The sequence below is a fragment of the Hypomesus transpacificus genome, chromosome 21 (assembly GCF_021917145.1).
Source record: "Hypomesus transpacificus isolate Combined female chromosome 21, fHypTra1, whole genome shotgun sequence".
Classification (NCBI taxonomy): Eukaryota; Metazoa; Chordata; class Actinopteri; order Osmeriformes; family Osmeridae; genus Hypomesus; species Hypomesus transpacificus.
In genome coordinates this window covers 5,415,496-5,429,043 of record NC_061080.1, presented here as the reverse complement: position 1 = coordinate 5,429,043, position 13,548 = coordinate 5,415,496, and the positions used below count along the sequence as shown (strand labels likewise).

At 41.7% G+C, this 13,548-nt stretch overlaps 1 protein-coding gene across 1 annotated transcript in view; it reads left to right on the top strand.

Moving 5' to 3' along the window:
* The window catches only part of ttbk1a (tau tubulin kinase 1a), a 35,982-nt gene that overhangs the window by 18,322 nt on the left and 4,112 nt on the right, over positions 1-13,548 (top strand). Inside the window, exons 11-14 of the mRNA XM_047044008.1 lie at positions 4,551-4,760; positions 5,087-5,260; positions 5,425-5,765; positions 6,393-6,574. Coding sequence (XP_046899964.1) covers positions 4,551-4,760; positions 5,087-5,260; positions 5,425-5,765; positions 6,393-6,574 — 907 coding nt within the window. The remainder of the gene's footprint in view (positions 1-4,550; positions 4,761-5,086; positions 5,261-5,424; positions 5,766-6,392; positions 6,575-13,548) is intronic.

Genomic DNA, 13,548 nt, shown 5'->3' with positions numbered 1-13,548 from the left:
CCTGAACAAGTTCTACTGCAGATTTGAAAGACAATTGGACAGTCCTGGACTACCCCTTCCCATCCATTAGGCCTCCCCCCTCCCCCCCCCTCTACAGTGACGACTCTCTCCATTCAGGAGGGTGAAGTTAACAGACTTTTCAAGAGGCAGAATCCCCGCAAAGCAGCTGGGCCGGACTCTGTCTCTCCTGCCACACTCAAGCACTGCGCTGACCAGCTGTCTCCTGTGTTTACCAACATCTTTAACACCTCCCTGGAGACATGCCATGTGCCAGCCTGTCTCAAGTCCTCCACCATCATCCCTGTGCCCAAAAAGCCAAGGCTAACAGGACTTAATGACTACAGACCCGTCGCCCTGACCTCTGTGGTAATGATGTCTTTTGAGCGGCTTGTGCTGGCGCACCTCAAATCCATCACAGACCCTCTACTGGACCCCCTGCAGTTTGCCTACAGAGCCAACAGGTCGGTAAATGATGCCGTTAACATGGCCCTCCACTTCACTCTACAGCATCTGGACTCCCCAGCATCCTACACCAGGATCCTGTTTGTGGACTTCAGCTCTGCCTTCAACACCATCATCCCCGCCCTGCTCCAGGACAAGCTCTCCCAGCTGAACGTGCCCGACTCCACCTGCAGGTGGATCATAGACTCCCTGTCTGACAGGAAGCACTGCGTTAAGCTGGGAACACAAGTCTCTGACTCCCGGTCCATCAGCACCGGATCTCCTCAGGGCTGCGTCCTTTCTCCTTTGCTCTTCTCCCTGTACACCAACAGCTGCACCTCGAACCATCCGTCTGTCAAACTCTTGAAGTTTGCGGACGACACCACCCTCATTGGGCTCATCTCTGACGGGGACGAGTCTGACTACAGGTGGGAAGCTGACAACCTGGTGACCTGGTGTAGCCAGAACAACTTAGAGCTCAATGCTCTTAAGACAGTGGAGATGGTTGTGGACTTCAGGAAGAACACAGCCCCACTCACCCCCATCACCCTGAGTGACTCTCCAGTCAGCACTGTGGAGACCTTCCGCTTCCTGGGCACCATCCTCTCCCAGGACCTCAAGTGGGAACTGAACATCAGCTCCCTCACCAAAAAAGCACAACAGAGGATGTACTTCCTACGGCAGCTGAAGAAATTCAACCTGCCAAAGACAATGATGGTGCGCTTCTACACAGCCATCATTGAGTCCATCCTCACCTCTTCTATCACCATTTGGTACGCTGCTGCCACTGCCAAGGACAAGAGCAGACTGCAGCGTATCATCCGCACTGCTGAGAAGGTGATCGGCTACAATCTGCCTTTCCTCGAGGATCTGCACACCTCGAGGTCCCTGAGGCGAGCGAGGACGATTGCAGCCGACCCTTCCCACCCTGGACACTCCCTGTTCCAGCTACTCCCCTCCGTCAGAAGGCTGCGGTCCATCAAGACCAAAACCTCACGCCACAAGAACAGTTTCTTCCCATCCGCTGTTGGCCACTTTAACAAGGCCAAGGACTCTCACTGACTTTTAAATCACTATCTGCACAATGAAACCCTGCACATTGCAATTTGCACTATTGTATCCTTCTCTTTGCACTATCTGTATTTTTTGGTTAGATTGTAAATTATGGCTACTTATATATATATATTTTTAATTCTAAATCCCCTTAGTATTAGCTAGACTTTGCTCCTTTTGTATAGTTAGACCACATATTTAGGTTTCAAGATTCTTATATGTTTAATGTATGCACCTTCCTGCCAAAGTAAATTCCTTGTCTGTGCAAACATTCATGGCGAATAAAATCCCTTCTGATTCTGATTCTGAACTATAAGTAAAGTACAAAAAAAGTGAAAAATATAGCTGCAGGCAGCGATGCGGGTTCCCCCGCAAAATGGCAAAATATTATTAACATGTACACTGTAGAAGATCGAGAGTTGGACAACAAGAGAGCAAAACTACTTCATGTTTTGCCAACAACAGGCTGAATGGGGATTTCATGAGCATAAGGTTACAAGTCAGTCTCTCTATCCTCTCTGCTACACACCATCTGTTGAGATTGTATGAATAGAAAGGGCAGAGTATTAGCTTTGGTCAGCTTTGGGACAAAGGTTAAGAAACTGTTGACATTTCAAGGTGAAATTGCATGAAATTGTGCATGGTATTTCAGAATGATATAATCTTGTTTAACTAAACAGATAATCACAATGATGACAGGCCAAAAGATAATGGCTGTATTCCAACCTACTACCTTATACTTTACAGGTCACCATCCATTGAGCTATTCTCAGTGTTAAATAGTGTTATGTTCAGTAACTGTATAAAAAAGTAAGCTGTTTCTCCTGTGGTAAGCGTTGTTAGATTCAGCCAAAGTTGAAACTCCTTGCACATTTCCTATGAAAACGGGACAATGGGATGACTGGGTTGCTGCTGTAAAGTATAACTTACTCACAGTAAAAAAAATAGTTTGTTTGGAGTGCAATAACTTGTCATGGAAGGGAATTTTAAATCATGCATAGCATCAGTGGGGACGTGTCCTGGCTTAGGTTACTGAAATGAATTTGTGCAACAGGCAAGGGATCCACCTGAACAATCAATTTACTTCATTGGAGATAACCATTAGAGTTATCTCTATATGCGTAGACTACAAGTAGCTAGCTACTGTGGTGAACCTGGCTTGTTTTGCAGTGGTTTACACAGTCTCGCTAAACAGATGATCGGAGTGTTGTGATGGGCTCAAATAAACACGCATTGCTATGTTTTACAACCAGAGGATTGATCGGAAGACTAGTAACCGTTTTGTTAGAATAAAAAAAAAAAATTATGCCACTGACTGTTTTTGAACTTACAACCCCTCGCTTACCAGTACAACATCTCAGCCAATTGAGCCATTCCCAGGCATGGAATACACAAAGTTCAGTAACTGGATAATAAAGAAATCTGTTTCTCCAATGGCGAGCATTGTCAGATTTGGTCCAAGCTCAAACAGCTGTAATTCAGTCATATTTTCACACATCACGGAGAAACATTGCAGGGTATTTCAGGGGGGTGTCACCTTAAAGCCTATTAGGTTTGAAAAACTATCATTCAAAATGACATTTGATTTAGTGACACTAACATATTGAGGCAATGTGGACATTTACATAAATACACCCCCTTCAGCCATTTTGTGTTTGATTCAATTGCCTTAAGTAACGTTTTTAAATACGTCAATGATACATATCTGTACAAAATTACAAGTCAATTAGACCTTTGGTTCAAGAGATAAGGAATTTTGAAGGTTTTCCCAAAATATCTCTGTACAGGAAAATCCATCATGGCAGACCTTATGGGTCCTTGAGGCTTTTTTGTTCCCCATGAGAAATAAGGCATGCACACCAAGTTTCAGAAGAATTTGAGCAATGGGGTGGAAATGCCATCACTTTGAAAATTGGACCTTTGGGCGTTTTCTGTGGCGCCCCCTATGGTCTTATGTGGCCCATAGTTGGTGTGGGGGTACCCACTCGGATGTAGTATCTACATGGGTTCCTACCAGAGGAACCCTAATAACAAAACCTGTAATTATTACTTGTGAACGAATATCATTCATGTCTTACTAAACCTAGTCACGCGAAAGTGAACTAAACAAATCCTTTTTGTTTCCTCTTTTGAGCCTATGCAGTTCACGTGAAAAATGATCCAAAGAACCGTATCCGAAGACCCAGTCAAAATGAACGAATCGTTTCTGTTTTTGCTAGCTACCAGTACTGAGCCTATGCAGGCAGTGGCGCCTTAATGCACAGGCTCACCTGGGCTGGTGGTGGATGTGGAGGGAGGCCCCCCCCCTTCCCCTTGTCTAAACAAAAAGTAACAAAAACTACAGAGGGTACTATTTCAGTGTGCTTGCTTGCAGATGGGTCCATTCAATATGAAACAAGCTGAACCCCCTTTGAGACAAGCTATTCTAACAACGTTGTCACCGGCAGCATTTTTCAGATGGAATCGCGATTCAAACAGTAGCTACCATCTGCTAACTGAAAATATGCCCCCAAACGCAACTTTTTAGTGTCAGTCAAGAGCCCTGCGTGTAAAAGCTGAATTGTGTTACAAGCAAGCTAGCGTAGCTGCTGTTGCTAGCCAAATTACACTGAGGGGATTGTACATACATATTAGGCTGTGGCATTGAAGACTGCGACGCACCACACAAGCTTGAATTTATGAGTCGGAGAGAAGGAGGCCCATTCAATTGCCCATTCAATCGCGCGTTTAAATGCTCGCAATGTACGGTATAGTGGGCGGAGAAAGGCGTTGTTTACCCGATGACCTGCAGGTTTCGTAAAAACGAAGTATCACAGCGTGCGCAATCTGCGGGTTGCCTAAGGCACTAATAACGCTAAGTTTGCGAATGTATGTACATGAGGCCCCTAAATATCGACAAGGGGTTAGATGGCAATAAACACCAGCCTTGGCACTCATCTAGGCTAATAGAATAGTGCAGGACTTTTAATTGTGAGATTTTTGCACGTGAATTTGACACTCATTTCCATACACTAACTGCGATCACCAACACTAAATTTACTCTTTTTACCGTTCAGAGCCATCAACGTCACGTTGGTCCCTGGCGACCTTCAGAGGGAGAACACAGACGACGTCCTCCAGGATGAGCATCTCAGCGACCAGGAGAACGCCCCTCCGGCCCTGCCTGGCAAGCAGGGGGCCGAGACGGCCAGCCCGGTACCCAACGAGGGCGAGAAGTGGGAGGACACTGACTTCAACCGCAACAAACTCAGGATCAGTCTCAGCAAGGTGTGGCGAAGATGCATGCTACCCAGTTTGAGGGAAAGAGTATATGAGAGTGAATAATTGATAGGTGACGATAGTATAAAATGTTATCCCCAGGCAGGGATATTTGGGTGTATGTAGATGGGCAGGTTGAAAGAAAGTTATGAGGAAAGATACATGGTATGCAGTGAATAAATGGGTATAGAGATTGGAAGTCTAAAAGATCAGACTCGCTTTAGTCAACAAAAACAACCAAAATAGCAATAGCATCTGGAAAACCAAGCACTGACCACAAGAGAGCACCAAAACAGAATGGTAACTTGTTGTGTCCTCTGCCATTGTCTCTCCTGGGAGTCCAGGAGGAAGACCCAGGTAGAGGGGCTTGCCCTGTGTCTCCTGGCCGAACGGGGGGCCCAGATTCGCCCAGTGGCCAGGTACGCTCCTTGAGGTACCGGCGTGTCAACAGCCCTGAGTCAGACCGCCTGTCTGCGGCCGAGGGCAGAGTCGATGGCTACTGCCAAAGGTAAGAGACCTCCAGATAATATTTATGTGGTGACATGTCAAATAAACCGAAGAATACATTTATGTTTGGCTGTTGCCTCAGCCCAACAACTTCAACAACCTACCTTTAGCATTTTGTAGTTCATTTTGCTAACGTGTGTAAAATGTGTGTGTGGTTAGTGTTAGGTCGCGCATGGACATCCTGGGCTCGCCCTCTCGCCACGTCTACTCCTCCCAACCAGCCCAGATGCTGTCGGTGGATGGCGTCCGGTGTGGCGACCGGCAGGCCAGCGGGCGCCACGAGGGCTCGGTGGCCTCGGTGGACCAGGAGGCACACAGCAACGCCTTCATCCGCTCCGTGCCGTTGGCTGAGGAGGAGGACTTCGACAGCAAGGAGTGGGTGATTATTGACAAGGAGACCGAGCTGAGGGATTTCCAGCCCACGACATCGGGCACCACCGACGAGGAGCCCGAGGAGCTCAGGCCACTGGAGGAGCAGGAGGAGAGGAGGAGGCTCCGGGCAGCAGGTGTTGAAGAAGATGATAGTTTTTTTTCCTGTAAACGTAATTGTAGTCATTGTTATTACATTCTGTTGGTAGTTGAATACACTTTATAGTTTATTTTAATTCAGTTGTTGTGAGTGACATCAGAGGCATTACAGAATGTTTTGTTGCTGATTAAATCACCTAAAACTCTTATCTACAATAGTAATTAGTAATTATTTACAAATATATATATAATGTGCAAAATGAATTCTGTTATGTAAAGGTATCACAAAATGTTGTCATTGCTAGGAGATTTTTGTTCATTCTATCACACTATCATAGCCAGTTAATATTTGATTAGGTACAGATAATACAAAGGAAAGACTGACTCGTAACGACCCTGAATATCTGTGAAAGTCAATACATTCGGAGCTGTCTGTTAAACCCTCTTGGACCATAAGCTCCCCCCCTTGCCAATACCCTTTGAAGAAAGATAATCTTTGAAGACTTGCTGTGTGTTGCTGCACTGGTACATTTTTGCATGTGCATTGCATTTACATAAATGAAAAATAGTCACTCAAGAGATATGAGTGACTGGCATATGATTGTTGGGATATGATTTCATTGTCAACAACACATTCTAGATTCCTAAAGATTTGTGTTGTTTAGGTGCTGAGTTAGTGGTACGGCCCAAGACCCATACCAGGGACAGCAGTCGAGGCATGCTGACCCTGACTGAGGAGGAAGCCTCCCGGAGGAGTAGCGGCAGCCCCGCCCAGTCGCCGTGTCACTCACTCCCATCAGGCCGCCCCCGGAGAAGAGAGTCTGAGCCCATTGGACCCCAAAGACCGGTAAGAGACCGGGTCATCCAATCAGAAAGGAGAGAGCATCCTCTACCCTTGCATGTTCATGGGCTTGGCTTTCGAGTAGGTTACTGCAGCACAGCTCCACATATCTTTTCATCGTATGGATGGGCCTAAGTATTTGCCTATCTATATGGTTAAAAGGAGAACTGTACTGTGTCAGCTCTGGTTAAGTGTCCATTAACATGCAGTACTCAAACTACAAAAGGGCAAGTAGCCCCTGTGAAAGTGCATAACTAAGCTAACCATGATGCCTGCTGCCTTTTCTGATGACATTTTCCATGAGCCCTCATGAAGTGGTTGTCATGGACATGACATAACATATTACATAAGCAGCCTTGCAGTTTGATGTTGGTAATATAACTGTAAGGCATGAACTTGACAGGTAGCGTTTAAAGTTTCCAGATTTTGTGTTGACACCTGAGGGTAACACAGATCTGGCTGGAGTAAGAATACTTATAGAAGTAACTAAGTTAGTCAAGGATGTATTTACTTAGAACCCCACATAGTACATGTATTGTAACTTGCATTTAATTTAACATTAAGAAAATGAAAGCTGACTGCTAGTAACTTGGTTATTCCTTATAAATGACAATCATTTGAAAAGCAATTTTACATAAGGTGGTTCAAGAAATGTGTTATCAGGTTTTACATGTTGGTTAACCAAAATTGTTATTTTCCATCAGTTTGTTTTTCCCATGACTTTAGTTTGAACCATTGTTTTTGTAAATCTAAAGTATGAGTGGGAAATTAACTGCATATTACAACATTATTGAATTTTTTTATGATGAATAACAGTATAACACAATGGACTTCCATTAACTTGTTTCAAGACTGTCGTCTATGTTTTACATTTTATTGGTTACCATACTATTGTTGGTAACACATCTAAAGTGTTTGTAAGTATTTTAAACTACAACGCAACACAGCCACTGTTTTAAAGTGGTCCATTGGAATGCAATAGAACACAAGGTATTACAATATAACAGTAAAAGTTTATATAACATCGCTCCAAGAAAAAGGGGAATGTGGCAAAAGTCCAAATGAAGTTCACAAATTAATTCAGGAAAATATGGTCAAGGATTTACAGTATTTATTTATTCTTTAGGCATCAGAAATAAAAACATCACAAGGCAATCAGCTACATGTGAGTTTGTACCATTGTATTAGACCTAATTCACTTGAAATGTAACACATTTATAAAACACAAATTAACTGGCTCATTAAAATTGTAAACTGGAAAGAACTTGCCAAAAAACCTGGCAATGTAGTTTTTAGGGGTAGATTTTGGTACTGCAGTTATTTTTGCACACAGTATAGGTGACAGTGGTGGAGAAGATCAGATTCAGAAAGTAAAAGTATCATTGTATCACGTTTACTGTTTTCTTCCCACTGAACCAAGTGATTCCAATCACCTTGATCTGATATTTAGCACAGTTGTAGGTGTGAACAATGTAGATGAGTGATGAGATGTAATATATCAGCTCTAGAACCAGACCATATCAAGTTTGCTGTATCCTCAATAACTTAGGGAGTCCATTGTAATGTCAGTAAAAACATTTATTAAAAATGTATGATTAAACTGCAAATGTTGCTCCATACCCCAAAAATCACATATTATGATTTGACTGGTTTACTAGGTTTGAGCCCCATATAATACATATTAGTTTCGTACTACTAGTTTGGTGTGTTGCATATTGGAAGACCAGTTTTAAGTTTAACTTGCTTTGCACACAAGTATTCTTATCAAAGCTTACCAGGGTGTTCAGATCAACAGTTTTGGTCGTCCATTTCTTGTGACTGTGTTGTTATATCAAAACAGTACACCTATAAATGTACATGTCTTTCATTTTGTCTGTTGTGCTCAGCTATAGAATGCATTGTATCTGGCTTAACACTAGAGGGTGGCACAAATCTTCTCTGGTCTTCACTACTACATTTATTCTATCTTTTTCAAACAGCTGCATTTCACAGGCTTGTTTAAGCCAGGTCTCCAACTCCAAAAACAATTGACGTTATCACTAAACAGATAAACAGAGGAGTCATACATGTCATCAACAAGGGGAAATCATGATTATTATGACTTTTAAGAGGTTTTAAATGAAGTTAAAATTATGTTTAGTTGATTAATTTAAAATGACTGGGGCAACTCAGGGGCATTTCTTTTCATTGATCTAGTTTCTTATCTTTGGGACTTAAAGCACACTATTAAAGATGCATAATTAGGCCACTGCATCAGTTTGACAAGATCAAGTCTGAAGTTCTCCTTTGTATGCAGGTCAAGCAGATAAATTGATATTCCAAGCTTTTACCTATGTATATAGTATATATCTTTAGTTTCTGTACATTGTTTTACACTTCGATGCTTTTCGTTGTATAGTGGATTTAATTGGTCAATGATTGACATGACAAAAAAGATATACAATTCATTGAACATCGATCACATTTTTTTTTTTATCAATCTTTAATGATAGAAGATGTATGAATTATTAAGACCTGAATATTTAGGAGTACTTGAAACCCTACTTACCACATGCCTTATCATTCATATTAATGGATGACAGAAAGATTGGGAGGAACAAAGCTTTGTCAACTTCAGTGAGGGAACATATAGCTAGTCTCACATGTCATGACTTGTTTTTATAACATTTTCACACATCGGAAATTATTCCTCAGTGCCTTTGGTGCCTTTGTATTGGCTACTGCGAAAGTACCAAGCCTTGCAGTCCTATAAAAGAAACGCTCGTTTTCTTTGCTCTGCGATCTTTCCCTTGATATAACTGCTGCCTTTGCCCAACCTATCGCTTAAAAGTACAGTATTTCAAGTTGCACATACCCGAGGAGAAAAAGAAAAAGGCGAGGGTGCCATGGGAACAGCAAGAGAAGAAGTAAAGTGGTGTTTTGGGGTAAGCACAGTTTAGGATAGTCCTTTACCTCTGTTTTTTTCTCTCAGTTGAGTTTTTGTTCTGAACTCCTTTTTGTTGAGCCATATCTATCCCTTTTCCTTCGTCGTATGTTTGTGTTTCGTGTGCTTGATGAAATCATCTCTATTTTGTGTTCCCTCTTTACATTACCAATGGTGATTTTCCTACTAACATCTTAAAAAAACACATTCGTTTCTCCAGGTTCAGTGTGTTTCCAGACTAGTAATACATGTGCAGTGCTTGTGCAGGTGGCTTGTGTGTTTTTGTTAAGTGCATCCTTGGGAAATGTTTTCAGTGTACATTGATTATCAAATTAGGACTTTCCTAGTCTCAGTTGCTCCAACCTAGCGACCTACAGAGACATCCATCTGCATTGGGAATAGCGTGATGTAAAGCTTCCCGTGTAAGCAACCTAGCTACAACTAAAGTGATTCTCCCTCTCCCTGTTTCAATTGTTTTCTCTGCAGGCAACTGCAGATAACTCACGTAATATGCACACAGGGAAGGAACGTTTTTTAACAGATGTATTCCAACACTTAATATTGGCTTCCTTGTTTCCTTTCCCTAAAGCCACTGACCTGAAAGGCTGTTGATGAGTGAGAGCACAAGCTGATCTTGCCTATCTAATCCTTTCAGATCATCAGTCAGACAGGGGAGGAAAACTTGTAGAAAAGCCATTTTAGAGTTTTGAAGTGTAGCAGTTAAGATGTTTGTTAGATGTTGCCCCTCTCTGCCGTCCATGCTAACGCACCACCATCCTGTTCTCTGATTGTTTTTTCCGCAGCTGGATGAAGACAGGCCGCACCCGAGGCCCAATCAACTGAGAAGGCTGGCCTCCTACGTCTTCTCGTCTTCCACCTTGGAGACGGAGCAGTATCCCCACGCCGGGGGCTCCTTCATCCAGCGCAGCCGCTCAGCCGAGAGCAGCCCCGCTCATGCCAACATGAGCGGCCGCCGGCGCCATGCTCCCCTGCAGAGCCCGGGGAGTCCACGGACCAGACATTCAGTGTTGAACGCTTCTCGCACGCAGATCCAGCAAATGCTGGCTAAGCTAATGAACAAGAATGCAAGCTAAGGCAACCAGGCATGCAGAAACCTACCCACAGGCACACACAAACACAGTTTACATGAACCATACACAGTACACACATAAGTGGAATTACCCACTACCCAATAAGCAATCCTTCGGCGGGCTGATGAGAACGCAAGTGTGACGCACACACACATGCAGATTGACACAGACACACTCACACTGTTTTCTCCAACTCACTGTAATATTACTATTTTTCAAAAGAGATAATACAGTAAGAAGAGAATTATCAACAAATATTTCATGCAATAAACTCTTAAAAACCTGCTCCTTGCTAGTTCAAAGTTGCACATGCCAGGGAAATGGAACTGATTTGAGGTTAAACTGGTTGAAGTGAAATGTCTGTTTTTTATTTATTTATAGGCTTTGTAGATATAAGGCCATAGCAGTGGGACTGTTCTATAACTGTTCAGCTTTATTCATTTAATGTCATGCAAAATGCTTGAGGCTATGTCGTTGAATGCAGGTCATTTCAGCGATAAGTATACCAACAAAATGATACTGTCATTTGAGTATTCGATCATAAGACTTAAAATAACAAGCGATGCAATATTATAAAATAACTTTCGATGTCCCAAAGGAAGTCTTTATTAACCTGTAACACCATTGTCAATAATAATTACTTTTAATTAAAAGGTTAGCAAAGGGTTTGCATCATAAAATCTAGTGACCTCTCATACAGTAACACCTTTAGTAGTGTTGTAATCTTTAAGATTTGAAGTCACAGTATCCATGTTTTTTTGTACGTTTAATTGAGGCATTATTTATCTTTAAAAGTGGCTTGATACCCAAACACAGTTCCTGCAAATGGCCACAAGCTTTAGTGAAAGCGATTACAGAAAATTTGTTCTGGTATTTGAATTCGGTCAAGCCGTTAACTCAAGTCATTGATGAAGTTCAACTTGCAATACTTACACAAGTCTCAACATTGATTCCTACATAGATTCTGGTGTGCTAGCCTAGATCACCTACATTTCTTTAGGGGGATCTCACTGCATTCATTTCCTGGTTAACTGTCCATTGAACACTCTTTATGTCAATTTTACTTCAGTGTGCTCTCTCAGAGTAGGTTGCGTAACTGGTTTTGTGCATAATACTGGAGTTAGATTTAGGTAACCCTCTTTGAAGAGCATCATGATGTATGGATTGATAAACGTTAAGGTGTGTGCCTGTTTCTTAAATCCCTGTTTCAAATCCTATCATGACATATATATCATGACATATATCGCTCTGGATAAGAGTGTCTGCTAAATGACTAAATATATTCAAGCCATTGGTTCAATTTCAGAAACTAAAAGATTCAGGTAAAGACAGGCAGTGTGAAGTATGCACTGTGGTAAAGACAGCCTGTACAGGTTTGTCCAACTAGATTGCTTCATTATCCAAAACTAAAGATTTAAATCATGCGGGGGTCATTGAACAATTTTCATTCAAATTACACTCATCTCGAGCCCATCTGTTGGCCACGTAGCTAAACCAACTGTGACTAGAACCGGACTGTGGAAACTCACTATCTGCTCAAAGTGTCCGTTACAGTCATTCCTGGTGAAAATACTAGTGGACCACTGCGTTTTAGGCGTGTCCATTTTAGCCTGGTAGTAAAGTGAGGTATGTCTAGATTGACTGTTGTATGCTTTACTGTGTCAGTGTGCAATTAGTCATGAACATTACCAAATGCCGCTTAGTGGCACTTTGTTTTCCCTTGAGTTTTGCACCTCACTGTTGCACTTTATGGGGCTGGATAAATGGCAAAATATGAAGTAACGCAATAAATGTTAAGGAGGTTTGGGCTAGAAGTTCTGTATTATGGCCACCAGATACTATGAAGAAGAAATACTAATTTCCTGTTCATTGTATCACACCTTTTTAAGCGATGAGGTATTTGACCCTTCAATGGGCAGCAGTTGTAATGTACTGGCATGTATTGTCAATGTAGCCATTGGGTAATGTAAGGTCTGAATTATATAGAGTTGCACCTCAGTTGAGAATGACTTGACCGTGAGATCGAAAGCACTGTAAGCTGTAAGCTGTGCACTGTAAGTTGATGCTTTTTCACCAATGTTTGTCAGACGTCTGTTTGTTACAAACTTCGATGTCGGCTAATAAGGTATCTTGTCTTCCCTGTTCTACTAAAACCAATGTCATATTGATCCTCTGAAAAGGCATCATCACATACAGCCTTCTTATTTAATGTTATTGATGACATTGTCACATCTATGATTTCTTTTTTTAAAGGCGTTTAAGGGCTACGCTAACAAAATATGCACCTCTTATGCTTTTGCCAATATAGCATTTTTAGGGTTTACATTACTTACATTAAGCGCACTATTACTTTCAAATCTTATCAGCCTGTTATGAAGAAAGCAAATAACCATTTCTTTGTCCATTAATATAACTTGCTGCTGCTTGATCATTCTCTTAATTTTGTTTTTAGGCACCATATTGATAACACTCCTCAATGAATGCACTGAAAGTGAACTAGCTGCTAACTCTCTTGTGTTGCACGCCTGCAAATGTTTCATTCATGTAATTTCCAAAAGATATGCCTACGTCCTTTTCATGTTTTGACTAAAACAGTTAATTGCCATACTGTACCCATCACAATAGAAGGATGTCAAAGGAAGTGACTGTACTCATTCTCAAAAATGTCTTGAATTGAAAATATATATATCTTGAGAGGAAATCATATAGTAAAAAAAATGTGGATTCTTTTCTTACAGCTAACACTATTTGCATGACTTACACTGGAAAAAAAACAACTTTAAATGTATAGTAATTTATTTTACTTTTGTATATCACTGGTAAAGAGATACTCACGGATCATAGACAAAATTCAAAATAAAGCAGAGTTGTGTTGTTAGGTCAACACTAGACAATATTACTTACAACGTATTGATTGTGAATTATATTGGTTATATTGTTCAGTAGTGTAAGCTAATTTGACAGAA